The 26085-nt window shown below is 48.7% G+C and overlaps 1 protein-coding gene across 3 annotated transcripts in view; it reads left to right on the forward strand.

Moving 5' to 3' along the window:
• The window catches only part of LOC119953555, a 67172-nt gene that overhangs the window by 22110 nt on the left and 18977 nt on the right, over positions 1–26085 (forward strand). For all 3 annotated transcript variants that reach the window (XM_038777945.1, XM_038777963.1, XM_038777955.1), the window contains exons 3-4: positions 17456–17486; positions 19995–20076. In XM_038777945.1, the coding sequence (XP_038633873.1) occupies positions 17456–17486; positions 19995–20076 (113 nt within the window). The remainder of the gene's footprint in view (positions 1–17455; positions 17487–19994; positions 20077–26085) is intronic.

Genomic DNA, 26085 nt, shown 5'->3' on the forward strand with positions numbered 1-26085 from the left:
ATTAGAATCATAGATAAGGAAGGCGACGTTTTAGCCCCTTGTTTTATGCTGACTGTTTGAAAGAACAGTTGCTTTCAAACCCACAACCACGCATTTTGTCCATAACACTTGTAACTTCTTAATCCTCCAGTACTTTTTGAAACGCCGTTTGAAATCATGTGAAATTGATTTAGATTCGTAGAATGGTTGTGACATAGGGAATTCAGACATTTTTCCACCTTGATCTATGGTTTCATGATTTTAAATCCTCTGCTTATTGGCTCACTCACCAGTGGGTACAGCAGCTCCAGCCAAGCCTCTCATCCTCATTTTAAACCTCCATTGGATCACTTCTTGAGATTCTCCATGTTGAGAGGCTGTCCGAACATTTCCACCTTCTCCTCAGACTTGAAGTTCCTCATCCTCGGTAGCATCTCGGTAAACCTCCTTAAAAGACCGTGGCATATTTCTTGCTGTATGATACACAGAATTCCTCACCATTCCAAGTTAGGGTTTGGCCGGTGATTTATAGCATGATCTCTTTGTTTACTATATTCCATACCTCCATTTATAAACTCAAATAGCCAACATGCTTTATTTTTAACCAATTCCAATTACAAGGGCATCAATCTGAAATGTTAACTCTGGTTCTCTCTCCATAGATGCTGCCTGGCCTACTGAGTATTTTCAGTGCTTTGTGTTTTTGGTTGACATTGCCAACACCCACAGGATTTTGATTTGCTTCCTTTATCTACCTTATCAACTTGCCCTGCCATCTTGCATCAAGGTCTCTCTGTTCATACACATTTGTCAAAATCATGACATGCAGACTGTACTGTCGCTTCATATTAATCCTCCAAAAAAACTTCAGGCTTCCCAGCATTGAATATTATCTGCCATATTTCTCCCTGTTTCGGCATCCTGAAGTCTACAATTATACTTGTTTGCCAAGTTTTGCTAAAGAAATGAAATAGTTTGCACCTTTAGCTCAGCAAAGCTGTTGCAATGTTGATTTCTCCAGCAAGGATGCTGAAAAAGCACCAGCAGAAACTGCAATAAAATCCCATTTTTATGAATGTGGGTCTGACCATCAACTTACTTGATTTCGTGTCAGGTACTTGAGCCTTTAAGCAGTTGTCTACTATATTTGTCGGGGTCATGATCTTTATCAGAATATCTGGAAATAGCTTTACATCATAATTCATGTTTGTTTTGTTGCTGCTGTGTAAAGACTCCTGCAGTTCCGATTTTAAACTTTCTGAACATCTTTTTAACACCGATATTTATCGCTTTATTTTAAATACCTTCACTGAAGGATATTAAACATTTCCACAGGAAGCATTGTTTGAGCCATTGTCTACCCGGTATGAGGAGACTTGAGGTCTGCACCTTCAGCTGATTCGAGGGGGGGTGGGGTGTCAAACTCATTCTTTAAATTTTGTGAAATGGCTTCACTAATGAGAATTATGTATTCAGATCAGTTTCGGGTACTAAATGTATTTGCTTTTCCTGACCATTTTTAGATTGCTTCTCAATAATAAACATTATGCCACAGGTAGAAAGCAAGCAAGCTTATAGTGTTGGACATGCTGTTCTTGTGTCTAAATAATTCATCACGTGTACTGTAAAGATAAACCAATCACTATCATGGAGAGATCAGATATTCTTCCTCGGTGTTGAACAGGAAACATTGGCTTCGTATTTATTTATTTATAATGTTTTTGTTAGTTAACCTGTACCATCAGATTTGAAATTTTTTCAAATGAAATATAGCCAATTATTCAGTGATAGTAATTTTCAGCACTTCTTCTCTCATTGACATGTCAGGAAAAATAATTTGTTTATTTAAAACTTTATGAGAATCGGAGATAATTATAGCCAACATGCAAAGCGGGAGGCCCATGTGCATTCCATCATCCAAATTATTCTCCGCTCTGAACAACATGCAGTTGCCAGTATGTGAATAGCCATTGCTGACCTTGATAAACTGGTCAGCTCTTCCATCAAGGAAGCCATCCTGGGTGAGGGATTGGGTGACGGCATTGTGGCCACAATTTTCTGCCTACTCCTTTCTATTATCATGACCACTCCCTCCCTATCGATGGGAACATAATAATTCTCCTCAGTGCGCCTGATAACAAAATTGTACAACAGCTTCTCAAAATTGTTTGTTCATTCATAGGACATGTGAGTTGCCAGCAAGACCATTATTTATTGCCCATCCCTAGTTTGGTGGTGAGCTGCCTTCTTGAACTGCTGCAGTCACATGTGGTGTAGGTAGACCTGCCATGCTGTTGGGGAGTTCTGTAATTTTTGTTCTTTCATGGGATGTGGGCATCATTGGCAAAGCCAGCTTGCTTTTGCCCTTCCCAATTGCCCTTGAACTGCGTGGCTTCCTATTTCATTTCAGAGGGCTGTTAAGAACCACATTGCTGTAGGCCTGGAGTCACATGTAGACCAGGCAAGGGTGGCTGATTTCCATCCCAATTAGGATTAGTGAACCAGATGGATTTATTTTATAACAATCAAAGAATAATTTCATGGTCACTATCCATCAGACTAGCTTGATATTCCAGATTCCATTGTTGAATTAAAATTCCACCCATGGTCCCCATCACATTAACCTGGGTCATGTCTAGTGATATTAATTACCACGACACCACCGTCTCCACCAAAAGAGGTGATGATGAAGGCAATAGATTCCCAAGTCAGTCTGGGAATTTTGCAGGTCAAGGCATTCCCACGCACTTGCTGCCCTTGTACCTTCCTTGATGGTCGGAGTTGCAGGTTTGGAAGGTGATCTTGAGAAAGCATTGGTGAATTGCTGGAGTGCATCGTGGCCATCGTACATCCTGGAAGTGGTGGAGGGAGTGAATATTTAAAGTGATGAATGGAGTGCCAATCAAGCTGGCTGCTTTTGTGAATTGTGTTAGACTCTTTGGGTGTTGTTGGAGCTGCAGACCTGGGGAAAATGGAGAATATTCCATCGCACTTCTGACTAGGCAGCATGGTAGCACAATGGTTAGTAATGTTTCTTCACAACTCCAGGTCCCAGGTTTGATTCCCAGCTTGGGTCACTGTCTGTGTGGAGTCTGCACATTTTCTCCGCAACTGCGTGGGTTTCCTCCGGGTGCACCGGTTTTCCTCCCACAAGTCCCGAAAGACAATCTGAATTCTCCCTCTGTGTACCCGAACAGGCAATTCTCCCTCTGTGTACCCGAACAGGTGCCAGAGTGTGGCGACTAGGGGATTTTCACAGTAACTTCATTGCAGTGTTAATATAAGCCTACTTGTGGCACTAATAAATATTGTGCCTTGTTGGCAATGAGCAGACCTTTGGGAAAGTGAGTTGTTCACCTCATAATTCCCAGCCTCTGACCTGCTCTTGTAGCCGCAGCATTTACATGGCTAGTCCAGTTAGCTCACTGGCCAATAGGGGACAATTTCACTTTGTTATTCTTTCATGGCATCACTGGTAAGCTCAGCATTTGTTCCCCAACCCTCATTGCCTTTGAGAACAGTTAAGAATCAATCACAATGCTATGGCCACAGTCTAGAGTCCTACCTGGACCAGGCTAGGTACAGATGTTAAATTTCCTTCCATAAATGACATGTGGGATGCGATTAAACTAATTGGAAACAAAATACCATAGCCCCCCTGAAACACCCCCTCCCCCCATCCCGAATGCACTATGGAAGGGTCTCCTGCACCCCATCCTGGCCCAATCGTACACATGCAAAAAATGCCAGCTGGCAGCAGTGCCCACGTGTCACCAGCAGTGCCAGGGCACCTACCCTGCTCAAAAGGCATGCAGCCGGAATCCTCTGATTTCCCCTGGGAGGCTCCCATGAGTGCTGTCCCACCTGGTCCCCATTTGTGGAGACCTGTACCAAACAGTGCTCGCCTGAGTTCTCCAAAGCGAAAGGGATAAATCCCTAAGCCTCGGGTACCTGGGGAACCTTTTTTAAAATTCATTTACGGGATATGGGTATCGCTGGTTAGGCCAGTATTTATTGCCCATCTCTAATTGCCCTTCAGAAGGTGGTGGTGAGTTGCCTTCTTGAACCACTGCAGTCATTGTGTTGTAGGTACACCCACTGTGCTGTTGGGGAGGGAGTGCCAGGATGTTGCCCCAGCGACAGTGAAGGAGCAGTGATATATTTCCAAGCCAGGGTGGTGAGTGACTTGGAGGGGAACCTCCAGGTGGTGGGGTTTCCAGGTATCTGCTGCTCTTGTCCTTCTAGATGGTAGTTGTCATGGGTTTGGAAGGTGCTGTCTAAGGAACCTTGGTGAGTTACTGCAGTACATCTTGTAGGTGGTGCACACGGCTGCCACTGTTTGCCGGTGGTGGAGGGTTTGAATGTTTGTGGAAGGGGGAGCAATCAAGCGGGCTGCTTTGACCTGGACGGTGTTGAGCTTCTTGATTGTTGTTGGAGCTGCGCTCATCCAGGCAAGTGGAGAGTATTCCATTCCACTCCTGGCTATGCCTTGTCGGTGATGGACAGGCTTTGGGGCAGTCAGGCGATGAGTTACTTGCCGTATGATATCTAGCCCTTTGACCTGCCCTGGTAGCCACAGTATTAATGTGGCTAGTCCAGTTCAGTTTCTGTTCAATGGTAACCCCTAGGATGTTTATTGTGGGGGATTCAGTGATGGTAATGCCAGTGAATGTCGAGGGGCGGTGGTTAGATCATCTCTTGAAGGAGATGATCATTGCCTGGTACTTGTGTGGCGCAAATGTAATTTGCCACTTGACAGCCTAAGCCTGGATATTGTCCAGGTCTTGCTGCATTTGGGCATTGACTGCTTCAGCTTTATTATCTCAGGAGTCACGCATGGTGCTGAACATTGTGCAGTCATCCGCAAACATCCCCATTTCTGAACTTATGATGGAAAAGCAGTCATTGATGAAGCAGCTGAAGATGGTTGGGCCTAGGACACTACCCTGAGGAACTTCTGCAGTGATGTCCTGGAGTTGAGATAATTGATCTCCAACCACCACACCCATTTTCCTTTATGCCAGGTATGACTCCAATCAACGGAGAGTTTTCCACTGATTCCCATTGACTCCAGTTTCGATAGGGCTCCTTGATGCCATACTGGGTCAAATGCTGCCTTGATGTCAAGGGCAGTCACTCTCACCTCACCCCTGGAGTTCAGCTCTTTTGTCCATGTTTGAACCAAGACTGTAATGAGGTCAGGAGCTGAGTGACCCTGGCGCAACCCAAACTGAGCACTGTCTCGGTTTAACATGCAGATTTGCCAAAAAGTGATTCCACCCACACTTTAGTTTACGTTGCAATGTCTCATGAGGTTGCATTAGATCTTGCGAGGCATTGCAAGCTGGGTAGATCGCGGGAATGGGGTCTCCCGGCTTTTTTCAGCCATGCTGGGCTGTGGCATGCTGCTTTTCAGGCGCAACATGGCAATTGGATCGCGCACCCCAAACTTTTCAATCAATGATGGCTTAAAGGTCACCGTTAAGAGTCTAGTTTTTAATACCAAACTTTAAATTCCACCATCTGCAGTGTTGGAATTTGAACCCATACCCCAGATTACTCATTCGGTGACATCTGGACCAGTGACACCACCATCTTCCCTGGCATGCACATATTAGTAATTGTAACACTGTTGTATATCAAGGGGAGGTGGTTAGACACTCTCTTAAGAACGTAAGAACTAGGAGCAGGAGTAGGCCATCTGGCCCCTTGAGCCTGCTCCGCCATTCAATTAGATCATGGCTGATCTTTTGTGGACTCAGCTCCACTTTCCGGCCCGAACACCATAACCCTTAATCCCTTTATTCTTCAAAAAACTATCTTCATCTTAAAAACATTTAATGAAGGAGCCTCAACTGCTTCACTGGGCAAGGAATTCCATAGATTCACAACCCTTTGGGTGAAGAAGCTCCTCCTAAACTCAGTCCTAAATCTACTTCCCCTTATTTTGAGGCTATGTCCCCTAGTTCTGCTGTCACCCGCCAGTGGAAACAACCTGCCCGCATCTATCCTATCTATTCCCTTCATAATTTTAAATGTTTCTATAAGATCCCCCCCCCTCATCCTTCTAAATTCCAACGAGTACAGTCCCAGTCTACTCAACCTCTCCTCATAATCCAACCTCTTCAGCTCTGGGATTAACCTAGTGAATCTCCTCTGCACACCCTCCAGCGCCAGTACATCCTTTCTCAAGTAAGGAGACCAAAACTGAACACAATACTCCAGGTGTGGCCGCACTAACACCTTATACAATTGCAACATAACCTCCCTAGTCTTAAACTCCATCCCTCTAGCAATGAAGGACAACATTCCATTTGCCGCCTTAATCACCTGTTGCACTTGTAAACCAACCTTCTGTGACTAATGCACTAGCACACCCAAGTCTCTCTGAACAGCGGCATTCTTTAATATTTTATCGTTTAAATAATAATCCAGTTTGCTGTTATTCCTACCAAAATGGATAACCTCACATTTGTCAACATTGTATTCCATCTGCCAGACCCTAGCCCATTCACTTAACCTATCCAAATCCCTCTGCAGACTTCCATTTCTCTTGTTGGAGATGATTGTTTGATATGAATGTTATTTGCAGTTTTGACATGAATGTTATTTGCAGTTTATCAGCCCAGCCCAAGGCTGAATAATGTCCAGGTCTTGCTGCGTAGGAGCACACTGCTTCAATATCTGAGGAGTCGCAATCATCAGTGAACATCCCTGCATCTGACATGATCGCTTGTCGTAGAAAGTCAATAATGGAGCAGCTGAAGGTGGTTAGACATAGAAGGACATAGAACAGTACAGCACAGAACAGGCCCTTCGGCCCTCTATGTTGTGCCGAGCAATGATCGCCCTACTGAAACCCACGTATCCGCCCTATACCCGTCACCCAACCGCCCCGTAACCTTACTTTTTAGGACACTACGGGCAATTTAGCATGGCCAATCCACCTAACCCGCACATCTTTGGATTGTGGGAGGAAACCGGAGCACCCGGAGGAAACCCACGCACACACGGGCCGAGGTTCCTTCCCTGTGGAATTCCCGCAGTGATGTTCTGAGACTGAGTTCATTTTCCACAACCATCTCATTTCGTGCTTTAGCCAGCAGCAAGGTTTCCACTGATTCCCATAGATTTCAGTTTCACTGGGGCTCCTTGATGCCACCCTCATCCGAACACTGCCTTGATGTCAAGAGCAGTCATTCTCCCCTCACCAAAGGAATTCAACTCTTTTTGTCCATGTTTGGATCATGACTGTAGTGAGTTCTGGAGCTGCGTGGTCCCAACTGAACCCAAACAGAGCATCAGTGAGCAGGTTGTTGCAGAGCAAGTCCTCCTGACAACACTGTAATGAGCCCTCCCATCACTTTGTTGATTTCGAGTAGGAATTGTTTGATTGGACTCCACTTTTGGTGACAGGCCATCCATGGGCAATTTTCCACATTGTCACGTAAATGCCAATGTTGTGGATGTACTAACATCTTGTCCAGAGGCATGGCTAACTCTAGAGGACAAGTGTTCAGCACTCCAGCTAGTTATTGTCAAGACCCATAGTCATTATTGTATCCAATGCACGCAGCTTCTTCATATCATGTTGAGTGAATCAAATTGACTGGCTGAAGACTGGGGGATCAAAACTCAGTGTGACATGAGTGCAGAGTACTTTTCCCTGCCACATACTTGCCCTGCTGGTTTATATATGTTCCATAACCTTTTTCCAACTGCTCTTAAACATGACTAGAGCATACACTCAATTGTCGCAATATGAGCACTTCAACTATGGTTAGCCCATGCTTTGACTGCAGGGGTGAATTTTCCCATGAGCTCAAGAGGTTCTTATTGAGGAGGGGATTGGGAATTGTGGCGGAAGAGATTGTGTCAATTCCCGATCTGTTCCCACCGCTAAGTGCTCAGAAACCAATGGGCAATACTTCTCCAGCGTATTTTACTGCAAGCACCTCATTAAGAGGCCTCCTCAGGTGTTGTCTCATTAGGTACAGTAGCCAGGTTGTGAAGGCATGACGGTGTTCCAGATTGTGAGACAGCAAAGCCAGCCAGCAGTCTTCACAGAGCAAGTAGTGGGAGCGCTGCTGCTGTGCATGGGATACAAGGCTAAAATAAAATAGAGGAGTGAAATGACTGAAGGCATTTGCTGCCATTTCCTCCCCATCATCACAAGATCGCACAGCAGTCTCCTGGAGGTTGGAAAGCAATTGCAAGCTTCTGCCTGTGAAAGGCCTCAGGCTTGCCAATTTGCATCTTAAGCCAGTCGAGCTAAGTTCCTCATCATGGCATTCTGACCTCACACTCGGTTTGTTACCTGACATGCTGCAGACAGTGATGATCCTATATACACTGAAGAAGAATAGAGTCGCAGCCCAAAAATGGTCCAGAGTGCCAAAAATGTTCAAAGTCTGGAGAGTCAGCCCCCAAGGGTTAAACTATAAACAGTGATTAAACAATCTGGGGTTGTATTCCCTGGAATTTAAAAGGTTAGGGGTGATTTGATTGAAGTTTTCACAATATTAAGGGGAACGCATGGGGCTGGATTCTCCGTGATATCGTGCCCAAATCGCAAAACGCGATCGGGCGGGAAATCGGCTCCGATGCCGAAATCGGATTTGACGCCGGTTTTCGGCGATTTTGGCTTCTCCAAACCCCTCCCCCACTTGACAAAATTGCTGCGCCCGCCATGCGGCCCGGAAGTACAGTATGCATCTCATTATCTGCCCCGACGACCGATTCGATGGGCCGATTTCCCGACAGAATGATTCTAACCACCTTTTACAAATCATGGAGCTGGCGTGTTGGTTGAGTCGGCTGAGAGAGGAGATAGGAGTTGGCATGGGGGGGGTCCGCGGGCTCCCGTAACGGACAGCGGCCATGCTTTCTGTGGGTGGCACAATCTGAGCAGTCCGACATGACAGGGCGGTGCCCACGCACCAAGCCCCATTACGCTGGCCATCTTGGCCACCCACCCCGGCACCTGGGTGAACGCAGGGTTAACAGCCGTAAGGGTGGGTGCCCACTCCCCCTCCCCGACCACCCAGGACCACACCGACGGCAGCCTCCAGTGAGGGCAGTGACATCAAACGGTGGGCCTGGCAGCAGGGACGGGTGCCAAGAGCGAGGCACTGACAGGGTGGGGGGAATGCACGGCTGGGGCACGCGTTGCCAACTGGGGCGACAATGTAGCCCATGGTACCTGGTTGTGCACGGGTGTATGCGCCATGGTGACATGTTTTCCCCTCACCACCTACAGATTAATCATGTTTGGTCACCAAACAGTGATGTTGGCGCTTTGGCGGTGGCCGCTACCCTGCATGCAGCCCTGTGGCAGCGTCAGCAGAGACAGAGCAGAGATGCGGCAGAGGCTGCTGCAGAGGGGCAGGTGGCAGCCGCTCAGGCTGGAGAGCCGGCCGCCCAACAGGACGAGGAAGAGGAGGAGGAGGTGGTGCAAAGGAGACGCCGGGTGAGGCCATGCGTCTACCAGCACCGCATGTCCTTTCAGGAACTCCCGGACCGGGCATGCAGGAGGAGACTGTGGATGAGCAGGGAGACTGTCCGACAAATCTTCCACATGATGGCACACCTGGCACCGCATGGGAATGGGGGAGGGCTCCCGATGGCCGACAAGATGACGGTCTCCCTGAACTTTTACGTGACAGAGTCTTTCCAGTCGCCGAGTGGGCACTTGTCTGGCATCTCCCCGACATCGGCGCACAGGTGCATCCATGCCGACACCAACGCCCTGTCTGCCCTTGCGGACCGGTACGTCCAGTACCCTGTGAACTACACCCACCCTGATGCCTGGGCAGTGGGCTTTGCTGCCATCGCCGGGATGCCCGGGTCCAGGGGATAATCGATGGGGTCCATGTCGCACTGTGGCCACCAGCGGATAACAGGCCGTTGTTCACCAACAGGAAGGGGTACTACTTAATGAATATTCAGGTGGTCTGTGACCACCAGATGAAGATCCTGCACGTCTGCGCCCAATACCTGAGCAATGTGCATGACTCCTTCATACTGGCACATTCCATACATGCCACTCCCCAGCTGTGGGGTTAGTTGCTGGGCGGCAGGGGTTACTTGTTGCGGTGTTGGTTGATGAAGCGTATTCGGAGGCCACAGATCGACGGGGAGACCCGCTACAGCGACCAGGGGTGCGCTTGAGGTGCTTCAGGGTCCTGAAGATGCTCGTTTCAGGTGCCTGGACCGCTCTAAGAGGCAAGTAGGATCAGCCGCATTGTTGTGGTCTGCTGCGTCCTCCACAATATAGCCCAGCAGAGGGGCGATATGCTGGAGAAGAATGAGGAGCATGGGCATGCCTTGTCAGATGAGGGGGATGGGGGACAATGAGCAGGGCATGGGGGCTGGCCAGGCACGGGAGGTCACGCTATGCTATCGGCAGGGCCAGCAAGCATGGGACGCATTTGTTGACGCACGTTTCACCAACTAGGGGGGAGGAGGGTTGCTCGGCAGGGGAACGGACACCACAATACCACACCCCTTCACCACCGAATACCCTCCGCTCCCACAACACCGAACCACCCGCATGCACACTCCATTTCATATATATATATATATATATATTGCGGCACCAAGAGCGGGGGGGCACTAGGTTGGCAGTGACAGTGGGTCTGGTCTATGGGATGGAGGATGATGACAGCCCGCTCTGTAATGAGCTCCGTGCCCCACATCGTTAGACGATGTCTGACTCATGCCCACAGTACCGCCTTCCACCTGTATGATCCCTGCAGGCGAGCTGGTCAGTCCAATCACACGGTCCTGTCGAATCGCTGGGGACGGTCGGGGGAGGGGGCTGCACGGTCCACCCACTGGGCCTCACTCTTGCACCACCCCTCGCTCCCAGTGGCCATCACTGACCGCCCCACCCCCACACCCATCAGACAGACCACAGAGGCAGGTTTTAACAGGTATTTAATGGGAAGAGGTTATATACAGTCTGTGCCCTAGCCCCTATAACTATACTGTGCCCTACAACCGTGCCAACTTAACTTGTGTCTAACTTTCTGGCCTTAAGGGCCCTAACACTACGTCTTTGTGGTTCCCCAGATGGTACAGCAGAGAGTGTAGGACTGCTGAGACTCCTGCCCTGCGACTAGGGTCCCTGTTGGCGCACGTCCCCTAAGGCAGCCTGGCCAGGACGGGCCCGGCTGCTCCTTGGGCATCCTGGCTGGCATGGTGCCACACTGTTCTGCCCACTGCCCACCAGATGCACCAGGGATGGGGGAGAAGGGGGGAGGGAGAGTCCAAGGTGCTGCGGTGTTCCGGGACCTCCCCTGCGGGAGTCACCGGCACGGGGCCCCAGCACGTCCTCCTCCCTTGGGGTGCCCGATGGCCCCCGGGCTTCTCCATGGGACGGGGGTGTGAATGGAGACAACCCCCAAGGCCACGCCGACACCTGGCGCTGCCAGTCCTGGATGCCCGCTCTGGTATTGACACAGTTTAAGTTAGAAGCCATGGAGTTCGGGGAGTGGGCCATCTCCCTCTGTGTGTGTGTGTGTGTGTGTGTGTGTGTGTGTGTGTGAGACGCCGGCCAGCACCTGGGCAATGCTGCCGCCGCTCTCAGCAATGGTCTGCTGTGACTGGGCCCACTGAGGAGCCCCACTGCAATGTCCAGGTGGCTCCCGCATATGGTTGCCTGTGAGTGGGCAACACTGTGCCATGGCCCTTGCCTACACAGAATGCCCCAGGCCTTGCACAACCTGACCCATGTCAACAGCGTCGCCCCCATTGCCTCCACGGCAGACGCCACCGGTGCGATTTTGCCCTTGGTGGAATGCATGACCGGCACCACCCCTGCTCCTGCAGGCGAATGGACTCTTCCACCAGCCCTTTCAGGTTCTGGAAGCCTGCAGTCATTTGCTCCTCTAGACCTGGGTCTCTACCTGCACTATGGGTGGGACTGTGTATCCCAAGAGCCCAGGACGGATGTCAGCAGGCACCATTGGCCATCTGGGCAATCTCGCTGATGGCACCTGCTGACCTCCGTCCCGGCCCGGGGTACAACACAAGAGGTATGACACTAAGGGCAATTTAGCATGGCCAGTCCAAAGATGTGCAGGTTCGGTGGATTGGCCATGATAAATTGCCCTTCTGGCCAAAAAGCTTGGGAGGGGTTGTTGGGCTACGGGGATAGGGTGGAAGTGAGGGCTTAAGTAGGTCAGTGCGGACTCAATGGGCTGAGTGGCCTCCTTCTGCACGGTATGTTCTATGTCTATGTCTAATCCACCTAACCTTCACATCTTTGGACTGTGGGAGGAAACCGGAGCAGACACGGGGAGAACGTGCAGACTCCGAACAGACAGAAGGGAGGGGGTGAACAGAAGGCCTTGCTAGGCAATGGCAGAACGCATGCAAAGGTGCTAACACTGGCTGGATAGAATGCTGAAGGGTGTCACGGGGGTGGGGGTGGCATTTTCCCCCAAAGGGACTAGTAAGAGAAGCTTTGGGGGAGGTGTGCGGATAGAAAGTGCAGGGTTATGAGAGAGCCCAGCCATTCTTCATGGCCGGAATTTCAGGCCTCCGACATGTGCACACCAGGGATATGTACAGAGGGGTGTACCAGCAGCCACCTGCATGAGGAAGGGCCTTTTACTGGAAGAGTCCATTGTACCGGCTGTCAGGCCTAGGTCAGTACATGGGAATCCAATGCCAGTGGCCCTGAATTTCATTGACTCTCAACCTCTACACCTCCGATCTTCCCAGCAATCCACTTAGAATATGTATGGTATCGCCAAGGTTACTGCTTATCATCACATCAAAGAAATGGCATGGTAAAGAGATGTTCAGGAGGGCTGGTGACTGTGTGCTATCAAACTGAGCCAGACAGTCAGGAGAAGAAGGCTTTTGTCTCTGGGGCCATAGCTGTAAACGCCTGGTGCAGGGCATCATTGATTACATGCATGGGGCGATCAAGGATTCCACAGACCAGCCAGTGGCCTTCAACAAAAGTAAGGGTGTCCATTCCCTCCAGGAAGTGGATCCTGCAGGTGTGTGCATGGTTCTTGGGAGGGTAGCCACAATGCCGACATGTTAACGCAGTGCCAGGTGTGAGTTGATCCCACCTCCATTCACCTTCAGGGATGGATTCTTAGGAATAAGGGGTGCCCGCTGAAGGTAGGACTACTCACACCTGTAAAAAAATCCTTGCACTGCAGCAGAGGAGCAGTACAATTCCTGCCGTGGGCCCATCTGAGCAATCAATGAGCAGGCCATTTGGTATCATGGAGCTGAAATTCAAGTGCCGAGCCCGATCCAGTGGAGCCTCCCTAGTCAGGGTCTCGCATATTATGGTGGCCTGTTTGCAAGATCTTCCAAATCTGGTGGCAGGAAAGGCATCCAACAGCAGTATCCTCTTCCCCAGCCAACATAGAATTCCTACAGTCCAGAAGAAGGCCATTCGGCCCATTGGGTCTACACTGACCCTCTTGAAAGAGCACTCTATCTGGCTCCACCCCGGCCCCATCACTACCTAACCTGCGCATCTTTGTACACTTAACAGTCAATTGGCCACCTAATCTGCACACCTTTGGATTGGGGGGAACCGGAGCACTAGGAGGAAACCCACGCAGGCATGGGGAGAAAGTGCAAACTCCACATAGTCACCCAAGGTCAGAATTGATCCTGGGTCCCTGTCGCTGTGAGGACGCAGTGTTTACCATTCTGCCACCCCGTGCATGCCAAGCATCGATTTGCTAATCATGCAAAGTCAGCTCTATTGGATGGGATATGTAATTCATACGCCCAATATTAGATTCCTGAAGCAACCCTTCCACTCGGAACTCAGTTGCAGCAGGGTTTTCCCATGATGGCAGTGGAAACACTTTAGGTATGCTCTCAAAGCATTCCCGAAAACCTCACGGGAGTCCCTGGCTTGTGACTGATCAAAATGGAGAAGGTTCGATCAGGAAAACATTGAATGAGCAACTCAGACCAGGAATCAACACAGTCCTCAACCCTTTAAGCATCACCTGCCTTGCTTGGGGCAGGATCTGCAGGTCACAAGATGGCAGATTAGTCCAAAGAAGGCAGGCTCAAGTGGAAGAAAACAACACTACGGGGAGAGGCATTAAATAATTCATGCCCAAGGTCTGAAATACAATCATCAGGTTCACCAAACAAACTGACTATGGAAACCAATGTGACTGCCACAGACATGCTTGATGTATCCCTTGTCTACCTGTCGAATAGAAATTCAGATAAATAATTGGTGACTTAAGATAAAGTCATCTCCATTTACGGTAAATAGATCCCTGGCAATTTGGGACCAAGGAACTGAGCGAACTCGGGCCTGATCAATCATCACCTCTACGTTGACAGAGGATGTGGAAGAGGCTAATGAGCAGATGGCACAGGATCCATACAGATTTCCTACCAGGCTCACTTTTTTGTTTCACAAACCAAGCAGCCTTAGGATTGCACTACTTAAAGTAAAGGGCAGTCGAGAACAGAGCTGGGATCACAAGAGTTAAATGCAAAATAAAAATCAAAAAGACACGCCAATGGCGCCACCGGCACTCGCTAAACTGACGGCATGCAATGGGTCACCAGTCCCTTGCACTGACAGGCGAACAATACAATACAGCTATGGCAATTTGGGATTGAAATCACAAATACCTTACCTGGTTGACACAAGAGGGCCAGCAGAGGCGGGACTACCAGCCTGTATGGATTTCAACACTGACTATCCACAAGATTGCCAAGGTACCAATAGTGGCAGAAGACGCCAAGAACATTCGCCTTGAGTCAGTCCAGGAGTTTTAACAATTGGTCAGGTTTAATGTCACAGGAGATTCCTAAGGTGATGCTCTAGTGCTGAAGACTCCATTCTCTCTATTACGATCCCGGACCAGGCCCCAACAGTAACTAGGATGTTGGATAGAAAACACAATATTTTATTCTAATTTTGTAAGACTGAGGAAAGGAAACGGTATATTAAAACAAACTTTATTACTAACACAATATTAAAATACGTTTAACATCACACAAGAAAAATAGCTTACAACTACCCCCTTAAACAATGCTAATCAGTACAGTTTTTCAAAAATTCATTTTTATGGGATGTGCTCATTCCTAATTGCCCTTGAAGGTGGTGGTGAGCTCCCTTCTTAAACTGTTGCAGTCCATGTGGTGTCGGTACACTCACTATTAGGGATGGAGTCCCAGGATTTTGGCCCAGCCACAGTTAGCCTCCGCCTTTTGTTAGTTTAATTCTCCACCACCATTTACAAACTGGATGTGGTTTGAATCGTATCTGCTGGTTGTGGGATTGCTACTGTCTGCCTTCAGTGTGCTGCTTCTGCTGTTTACCATGCAAGTTGTCCTGTGTTATAACCTCACTAGATTATCACCCTCTTCTACACTGCTCATTGAGTCAGGAGTGTCTCCTGGCTTGATGGTCATTGAACAGTGAGGGGCATACAGGGCCATGAAATTACAGATTGTGGTGGATACAATTCTAATGTTGCTGATGACTCTCAGCGCCTCATTAGATGCTGAATCTATCCAATTTAGCGTGCTGGTGGTGCCACAGAACATGATGCACACATTGTGAATATGGGACTTAGTCTTCACAAGGACCGTGCAGTGATCACTTGTACCCTCACTATCAGGATTGATGTGCCGAGGGCAGCACGGTGGGGCAGCGGTTAGCACAGCTGCCTCATGGCGCCGAGGTCCCAGGTTCGATCCCGGCTCTGGGTCACTGTCCATGTGGAGTTTGCACATTCTCCACGCGTTTGCGGGGGTTTCACTCCCACAACCCAAAGATGTGCAGGGTAGGTGGGTTGGCCATGCTAAATTGCCCCTTAATTGGAAAAAATGAACTGGGTACTCTAAATGTAAAAAAAAAATGATGATGTGCCTGCATCAAATAGTGTGTGAGACAGGTTTTCCCTCATGACGGTTCTCATTATCTGGCCCAGGCCCAATCTTGCAGATATGTTCTTGCGGGTTTGATCAATTGAGTCAGTGGTGATGTGACTGAGCCGTTCTTGGTGATGGAAGTCAAGTCCCCTGCCCCCTCACCCAGATTTGCTTGTTGCCCATAATGATTCTTCCAAGTGGTGTTCATCATGGGGGAGTACTGATTCACCTGCTGAGAGACGGTATTTAGCAGAAGGTTTCCTTGCCCATGTTTGACCTGATTCCAAGAGATTTCATGGGATCTGGACTCGATGCTGAGGATTTCCAGGGCAATTCCCTCTTGGCTCTCACCCACTGATTTGTCACCTCAGGCGGCATATTGCCTCAAAGGTATGATTCTGTGAGTATGACTCTCATCAGGCTATGGAGCAGCTCTCCGAAGTTTGACACCAATTCCTTCGTTTTAGTGATATATTCTCGAGGTTTTTCTTTCATGAGTCTAGTGATGACCAAGTTTGAGAATCTGATTTTACAGAACTAATTTGAGAATCTTTTTCAACCTCTCATAAATGGAACCAACCAAGGTTTCCACAGGACTGTTTTCCTAAATTATATTTAGAATATATTAAAAACTGAATGCTGATTGATGGATTGCTTTAGAGTGTCTGTATGGCCACTGCAGTAGGTACTGGTGAATTTTGAATCAGAACTTTAATCTACATCTTTCTGGAGGCTCAAGCTCCCTTGTGAGTTGTGTAGCCGAGCATCTTGTCAAGGCTGGGTTGGCACTGCCAAGCTGGCATTTGCACACGCACGATCGGGTCGATGGTGTTCTGTGTGGGTGTTGCGGGGGGAGGTGGGCTGGGGGCCCCGCTTCATAATAGGTTGGGAGGTCTCCGAGATCAGGACGCCATATTTAAACAGGGTCCCGATCTCTCGCTACACTGGGGAGTTCCAGCGAGCAGAGCTCCCCAGTGTACAAAACATGGGGCCTTCGCGTGTGCCCCTCATCTCTAACTCTCCAGGTAAGTAAGCCCACCTTCTGCTTTACGATCTTGGCTTCACTAGCTGTAAGTGAGTCAACATGGCCCTAAAGTGTAATAGCCTTTAAGTTGCTTTATTTGCAGTTATCCCACTTTCTACAGCTAAACCTCTATGCTCGTCGTAATAAATCTACTTTGCAATCTCAGCAGTATTATTATGATTATAAAAAGAGGAGTTTTTAGCAACTCAATTTATTAGCTGAAATGACACGAGGAATCTGCAGGTTATAACGTACTGAGGTATTAAATTTCGATGGAGTTAGATATTGTACAAATATATGACCGTACGAATTAGGAGCAGGAGTAGGTAATGAGCAAATCTAGTTCTTGGAATTAAACAGTGGGCATTGTTTCCAAGTAATTTAAAGATGAATGTGTACCCTCTGACCAATACTCATTCCAATGGACTTATTCTAAATAACCGGCATGTTGTCTGTTCACTGTTATCCATTACTGTTGCTCTTGCAGTGTTATTTTGAATACTTTTGAACTTGCAGTGCAGCTAACGATCTTGCACCCTTTTTAAATTCTTGTTTGTTTCCCAGGTCACATCCTGCTTTGGAATGCAGTGGAGAGGTATGTTTTCCATCATTCTCAAAAAGTCTGACAGCATCTGCCGAGTAAGCTAAACAAAAGAGTGGCGCTTGTTCTGCCTCCAATGAATTTCGGTTTGGTGTTTGTGAATGTTCACTAACAAGTTCATGTGAACTGTGTCTACAAGGGTAATGAAGTACTGGGACACAGCCCAAGGCCATTTCACTACAGGATACGTTTTGAAGTAGAGCCTCACAATATTTACCTTTTACAAGTCAAAGCAAGTTATTCTAACTTTGCATAGATGTTTAGTGATACTTCATTTGGTATTTCTGTGCCATTTTGAATACCCGCTCCTCAGCAAAACAACTAGATTGGAACATGGTCAGAAGAGAATGGTGATGCTGTTAACAGGATTTTGATTCAAAGCTATGAAGAAAGACTCCCAAGGTTAACTTTTTTTTTGGTGTAGGGGAAAATAAGCTTGTTAAAGAGGTATGACCCAGCACTGGATCATGAATCTGTAACTAAGCTATTTTGTTTGGACCTTAGATGCATGGCAAGGGCATGAGTATAAAATGAACATAAAATTAACAAAGAATTAAGCAATAACTTTTGCTTCTCTGATATTAGACTTGTCAGGTAAATATGTGTGTTCACCCCTGAGAAAATACAGTACATTCTTCCTGAATAACTTTAAAGGGGAACTGAGTAATTACCTTATGAAGGATGGAATACAAGAATGGATGAAAAGAAAGAGGTATGATAGAATCTGAAGATTTCCTTTCCATGTTACTGGGAAAATATTTGTTTTCTTGTAAAGAAGAGTCTCAACATCTATAAAATCACCTTGGATGAATCTACAGACATACTGGACCTGACTAAAGTTTCGCTTACTGCCATTGATACCTACCCACTCAATGAACCCAACTCACTCAACCAGAGATTCTACGTCCTCTGGTCACTACACACTATAGGAAAGAAACCTTTTCAAAGCATTCGGCATCTTTAAACACTTAATTATCTATCATCCCATCAACATCTGCTTTGAAATATTTATCTGTTGCACTCAGTACCCTTGGCAACTTCTTTGCTCTAAGGGAGTTACCCCACTCCATTGGCCAATAGTTATCCCTCAATCCATACCACAGAAACGGATTATCTAGTCATTATCACACGGTTGTTCGTGGGGGTTTGCTAGGCGCAAATTGGCTGCCGTGTTTTCAATAATAAAGAATGACATCAGAGTAGTTCATTGACTGTAAAATGATTTCAGGGGCGGGATTCTCCCCTACCCGGCGTGACGGAGGGTCCCGGCGTAGGGGAGTGGCGCCAACCACTCAGCGGTCGAGCCTCCCCAAAGGTGGGCCACCGTGGGGGCACCCCCCGGGGTTCGATCGCCCGCCCCCCCTAGGACCCCGGGGCCCGCTCGCGCCGCTGATCCCGCCGTTCCAGAGGTGGTTCAAACCTCGGCGGTGGGAGAGGCCTCCCAGCGGCGGGACTTCGGCCCATCCGGGCCGGAGCATCACCGCAGGGGCCTCTCCGATCGGAGTGGCGAGATTCCCGCCACCGCCACTTCCCGGGTGACGAAGAATCTCTGCCACGGCGGGGGCGGGATTTTTGGCGGCCCCAGGCGATTCTCCGACCCTGCTGGGGGTCGGAGAAATTCGCCCCAGATGTCTGCTAGCCATGAAAGGTGCTACATGAATGCAAGTTTTTCATCTTGAAATCATCCCCTTGCTCTGTGGTGGTCTTGGCACACAGCGAGCAACTCCCTTACCTTGGTGATTTTGACCGTCAGCTAAACTTCACTCATCCTTTCTCCTCTGAATTCATTGGCCCTCCTGTTATTCTGAAAACACAGCCACATTCTGCATTCCAATTCTTTCTCCCATGGCCATAACTTTACCATTTTACGAAGGGTTTTCCAGAGCATTCACATTTCCCTGCCTCGCTCTGCTGCGACCACACGTGTAACAACAGGAAAACCTGCTGCCGTCAATCCTTCTTCAGTGACCTCCATTTCTAATCCCGTTTACAAATGCCTCCACCACACCTGCGAGGTTTAAAACTCCCCGTGTCCCAGCTGATCTCTCTGTTCTGCCCGTGTTTGTAACTGCCCCTCTTACTGTTCTACCTTCAGACCTTGGCCATATTCACCTGGAATATTGTCCGGCAAGCAATCTATCTCACTAACTCACTGTCAACTCTCCAAAAGTTTTCAATTTCCTTGATACTTCTACCACCGTAGCTTGGGTTTGGTTTTTGCCACCAGGTATCATTCTGGAATGTTTTACTGTGTTAAAAATGACGCACAGCTACAGGTTGTTAGTTTCCATGGATATGTTTTATTGAGATAAAAAAACTGTCAAAGGGTGCATAGCATAGGATGGAATTTTAGAAACACATTGCTTTTGTTGCCTTTTATGGGGAGACGAGGGGAAACATTGCGGAACCATGCCTCAGGAAGTGAAATGGATTGGACACACTCCAGTGATCCGAATGACATTGGCTAAAATTCAATTCTCAATTCTTTTTTCCTCTCACTAGAAAGTGTTTGTCAGTGAAAACACAGTTACTACCAGAAGCTTTGAGCTCTTGACTTCTGAATGCAAAATGATTGACAAAGCAGGTAACTTGGTTTCTTTTATTAATGGGATTGCCAAGCTATGAGAGTGACGTGATTGAACAGAAGGCTATTCCCTTCTGATATGTTGTTGGACTGTAATGAAAGACTCCAGACCAGACCAGCAGCACGGTGGCCTAGTGGTTAGCACAACCGCCTCACGGCGCTGAGGTCCCAGGTTCGATCCCGGCTCTGGGTCACTGTCCGTGTGGAGTTTGCACGTTCTCCCCGTGTCTGCGTGGGTTTCGCCCCCACAACCCAAAAATGTGCAGTGTAGGTGGATTGGACACGCTAAATTGCCCCTTAATTGGAAAAAATAATTGGGTAATCTAAATTTAGGGCAGCACGGTAGCATGGTGGTTAGCATAAATGCTTCACGGCTCCAGGGTCCCAGGTTCGGTTCCCGGCTGGGTCACTGTCTGTGCGGAGTCTGCACGTCCTCCCCGTGTGTGCGTGGGTTTCCTCCGGGTGCTCCGGTTTCCTCCCACAGTCCAAAGATGTGCGGGTTAGGTGGATTGGCCATGCTAAATTGCCCGTAGTGTCCTTTAAAAAGTAAGGTTAGGGGGGGGTTGTTGGGTTACGGGTGGATACGTGGGGTTGAGTAGGGTGATCATTGTTCGGCACAACATCGAGGGCCGAAGGGCCTGTTCTGTGCTGTACTGTTCTATGTTCTAGAACATGCAATCTGCCTAATTTTAGTTGATGAAATATATGAAGATAACATTTTCTGCACTGTGATTTATAATCAGTAAAGTAGAACTATTCCCCACTTGGATAACATTAGCTTCATTTTCTGGCTGTGATGCAAATACAATAACTTGTACTCAATATTCAGCCCTCCCTGATTTCCATGTCGTTCTTCATCAGCAGTATCCAGTAGCACAGGCTTGTGTTCCACATGAACGCCGGAGCACCTAAGAATTTATTTTAAAATTAATTTACAGGATGTGAGCGTCGCTGGTTAGGCCAGCATTTATTGCCCATCCCTAGTTGCCCTTCAGAAGGTGGTGGTGAGTTGCCTTCTTGAACCGCAGCAGTCTTTGAGGTGTAGTTACACCCACTGTGCTGTTAGGGAGGGAGTGCCAGGATGTTGCCCAAGCTGCAGTGAAGGAACAGCAATATATTTCCAAGTCAAGGTGGTGAGTGACTTAAAGGAGAACCTCCAGGTGGTGGGGTTCTCAGGTACCTGCTGCTCTTGTCCTTCCAGATGGTAGTGGTCGTGGGTTTGGAAGGTGCTGTCGAAGGAACCTTGGTGAGTTACTGCAGTGCATCTTGTAGATGGTACACACGGCTGCCACTGTTCGTCCGTGGTGGAGGGTTTGAATGTTCGTGGAAAGGGGAGCAATCAAGCGGGCTGCTTTGTCCTGGATGATATTGAGCTTCTTGAGTGTTGTTGGAGCTGCACTCCAGGTAAGTGGAGAGTATTCCATCACACTCCTGACTTGTGCCTTGTAGATGGTGGACAGGCTTTGGTGGGTCAGGAGGTGAATTACTCGCTGTAGGATTCCTATATTTGACCTGCCCTGGTAGCTACAGTATTTATATGGCTAGTCCAGTTAAGTTTCTGATCAATGGTTACCCCCAGGATGTTGATTGTGGGGGATTCGGCAATGGTAATGCCGTTGAATGTCAAGGGGCGATGGTTAGGTCCTCTCTTGCAGGAGATGGTCATTGCCTTGAGTGGTGAGAATATATCTTCCCAGTTGTCAGCCCAAGCCACTACCCCAGCCGACTGCTAGCTGAGAGGGGATCTGATTGAAACTTGTAAAATCTGACAGGCTGGACACAATGGGTGCAGGGATGTTCTTTCCCCAGACTGAGTGTCTAGAACAAGGGGTCATGGCCTCAGGATATGGGTCAGCCATTTAGGATTGAGATGAAGAACACTCTTCAGCCAGAGGGTGATGAACCAGTGGAATTCCTGACCACATATGGCTGTGGAGGCCAAGTCATTGAATGTATTTAAGAAAGAAATAGATAGATTTCTAGAAACTATAGGCATAAAGGGGCATGGGGAGAGAGCGGGAGTATGCGTTTGAAATAGATAGCATGATCTACGGCTGCATTGCGCCCAAAAGGGAGCGCGATGCTGCTTGGAGAGGCCTGCCGTGGACTTCCCGACAGCCAGTATGCCTCGCGAGATCTAGCCAGGTCACGATCAGGATCTCGTCCACAATGAGTGGGACCAGGTCTTACATGCTGAAGCAGGTTTTAAAACCTGCTAAGGCATGCTCACCCGGGATCTGTCAGGCTCCCGGGCACCCGGCATCTACTAGCCTACCCAGGGAGCCCCAGCCGGGCGCCATTCAGCACTGGTCTGTACAAACATGGACCAGGTGGAATGGCATCTGGGGGCTCTCCCTGTCCATTGGAGGCCCCTGGTTGGTCAGGGCAGCATGGCCCCCTGACCCCACCCCTTTAATGTGGGAACCTTGGCACTGCCAGACTGGCACCATGGCACTGCCACTCTGGCATTGCCAAGGTGCCCAGGTGGCACTGCAAAGCCAGCAGCACTGCCAGGATGCATTGTCAAACATAAGGGCCTGAGGGAGCCACGCCCATGAAAGGAGGGTGCAGGGCAGGTATGAAGGGGTCTCCAAGTTGGGGGGCTCAAGAGGGTGAGAAGGCCTGAAATGGGGGGGGGGGCCTTAGCAACCCCATAGTGGGGGGGCATTCACTTGGGAGGGTGTGGGAAAGTGCACATGTGTGTGGTGGTGACCTTGCCCGTGTGTGACTATCAAGCTCAATTAGAGATTGGGGCACGTTTTTAAAATGGTGGCCCAATCTCTGAGAAGCTGGTCTGGCCAGTGAGTTCACTTTTCAGTTGAAAATAATTCTCGGGGCGCAATTTTACCAAAAGGGAACAAACTCCCATAGCGAGTTTGTTTAGCCATGTGTTTCCCGGCGCCCGCTGCACCGAGGAAAACAAATGGTTGTAAAACACGACTTGCGTTAGCTAAGAAGCCTCAACAGGGAACGTGTGGCCGAGACCGCACTAAACCCCGTATTCTACACTGAGGAGCTCTGCTCACCAGAACTCCTTAGTATAGTGAGAGATCGGGACACAACCCCCTGAATCTTCCAGCCCCCAGCTGCACTGCACTATAGAAGGGCCACCGCATTCCCCACACAGGGCACCCCGGCCCGATCGGCAGTGCACAAATGCCAGCTTGGCACCTTAGAAAGTGCCCCCACCCAGGTGGCACTGCCAGGGTACCCAAAGGGCATTCATCCACGGGCCTCTGATCCCCTGGGAGACCCCCACGAGTACTGTTCCATCTGGTCCCCGTTTCTGGACACCTGTAGTAAACAACAATCACCCAAGGCCTCCGATGCGAAGGAGATTGATCCCACCCTCGGATACCTCGGAAATCTGCACATTAGAGTGAGGCTTTAATATGTAGATTTACTTATAGTGAGCCCGGCCACAATTGGTGAGACGTTGGGAGCCGGGTAGATCCCGGGAGCAAGGTCTCCTGGCTTCTATCGGCCATGATGCCCCACAGTGCGCTGCTTTTCAGGTGCAGCGTGGTCATCAGAGCTGGGCAGAAACTCCCAGCAAAACCCGTCACAAATTACATTTCCGTTAGATTGCACCCAGAAGGTCAGCCATAATCAAATTAAATGGCAGAGTAGGCACGATGGGCTGAGTGGCCTATTCTGTTGTGATTTTCTGTTGGACATCAAGGCCATCCCAACTGCTTGTTCATAATGAACTCATCACCGTCTTTTCTAGCTCCAAAGCCAGAAGGGAAAAGCAGCCTCTGGCGACTTTACCTTTTACCTTATCTTTAATTGGAGTGGAGCCCGGATCGATGGAGGAATGGTGCAGATTCAGTGGGAGTAAGGTGGAAATACAGGCTGGCAATGTTGCAAAGGTGGTGACAGAGCAGAGGTTGATTGTGAAGCTTTTCCCTTTTTGAAGGAGAGAGCTAGCATGTTGATTTAGCCTGAGGATCACCACACCTCTAGTGAGCAGCAAGATTGAGAATGAAATGAAAATGAAAATCGCTTATTGTCACGAGTAGGCTTCAATTAAGTTACTGTGAAAAGCCCCTAGTCGCCACATTCCGGCGCCTGTCCGGGGAGGCTGGTACGAGAAGGTGGGGCCTTCATGAAAAACCTCAGCTGGCATGGGAAATGAACCTACGCTGCTGGCCTAAGCTCTGCATCATGAACCGGCTATCTAGCCAAGTGAGCTAAGCCAACACTCCTCTACTTCACTCCAATTAAACTCTAGTCAAATGGGACTCGCCCACTCCTATTCCATGCACTGTTCAGTCCTGAGCTCCTCCCTTTCCTGACCTGGTGCAAAACATTTGGAAATGTAGTCAGCTGCATCTAATAGTCAGTCCTGGAAAAAAAACCTTTTTGTTTTCTTGATTTGTGCATTGTAGTTTCTGCTGTGTTTCTGCGTTTATTTATTTTTCTGGTGTTTATACTTCTCTTTCACTTTTTGAAAAGAGTAAATTTTCTGTGACATATATTTCTAATTGTAAAAATCTAGGGCCCTTTGTTGGATTGTCCCCAAATTCCGATGTGGAGATGCACAATAAAACCTATAATACAGTCAGTTTGCAAGCTTCACTGCTTGCTGCTAACTATGATGATTGCAGCCGGCAGCTCAACGCTGGGCACAATGTTGAGTGGCTGCATGGTAGCACAGTGATTAGCACTGTTGCTTCACAGCTCCAGGGTCCCAGGTTTGATTCCCGGCTTGGATCACTGTCTGTGTGGAGTCTCCAGGTTCTCCCCGTGTCTGCGTGGGTTTCCTCTGGGTGCTCCGGTTTCCTCCCACAGTCCAAAGATGTGCAGGTTAGGTGGATTGGCCATGCTAAATTGTCCTTCATGCCAAAAAGGTTAGGTGGGGTTACTGGGTTATGGGGACAGTGTGGCATTAGGTAGCGTGCTCTTTCTAAGGGCCGGTATAGACTCGATGGGCCGAATGGCCTCCTTCTGCACTGTAAATTGTATGAAACTCAGCAGACGGCCTACGTTTGAAGATGAAGTGCGTTCTGTCTGCGGCAGGGCTATCATTGATGACGGAGGAGTTAAAAGAACAGCAAGTACCTTGGAAAATGGTACAACCGGCCAACTGGTCAGAGAGAGTACTCTGACGTTCCTCCATTCCTCAATGCAGCGCAAGATGGTGTTAGGAGCAGAATGGTCCTCTTCACTCGAGGTCAGTACGCACTCCAGGCCGATACTGAGAATGCAGTGGGAGCTGATAGCTTTGACAAAGAGTCGCCATCTCTCCACAGATGCTGTCAGGCCTGCTGAGATTGTCCAGCATTTGTGTTTTTGTTGGAGCAGGTAGCTGTCACAGTCAATGCCAGCAGTCTCGTCCTGAGGATCTGCATGAAATGCCAGAAGAGGTTTAATGACCTCCCACAACTGGCCAAGCTGCGTGAATGCATCTTTGCACGCCATTGCCGACCAATTGCAGCATCAGCTTCACACACTGCACCATTCGCCCCACTCCATTCACTCACCTACCACAATCTCTATCAACCAGGACTCACACCTCACACACTCAGGAGTTGCTGTAAGACACCCATTCCCACACAGCTTCGACATGTTGCCAGCATAGACACATCACTCAAACATGTTGCACCAAACCAGTGAACACATTTCAATGTCTCTTGCAAGGCACGATGACTCATTATTGGAGTCGGGGACACTGAAATGACGAAGAGCAGGCAGGGCTATGTGTCCTCACCTCCATGGAGGTGATGGTGCTGTCAATCATTACAAAGAACAATACAGCAAATAACAGGCCCTTCGGCTCTCCAAGCCTGTGCCAATCTCATGTCCTATCTAGACCAACCTACTGTATGTATCCTTACCCCATCTGTTCATGTGTCTGTCCAGATAAGATTTAAAGGTCGCTAACGTATCTGCCTCAACCATCTCACTTGGCAGTGCATTCCAGGCCACCACCACCCTCTGTATAGAGACACTTCCCCCGTACATCTCCACTGAACCTTTCCCCCCTCACCTTGAACCTGTGCCCCC

This window comes from Scyliorhinus canicula, chromosome 2 (genome assembly GCF_902713615.1).
Source record: "Scyliorhinus canicula chromosome 2, sScyCan1.1, whole genome shotgun sequence".
Taxonomy (NCBI): domain Eukaryota; kingdom Metazoa; phylum Chordata; class Chondrichthyes; order Carcharhiniformes; family Scyliorhinidae; genus Scyliorhinus; species Scyliorhinus canicula.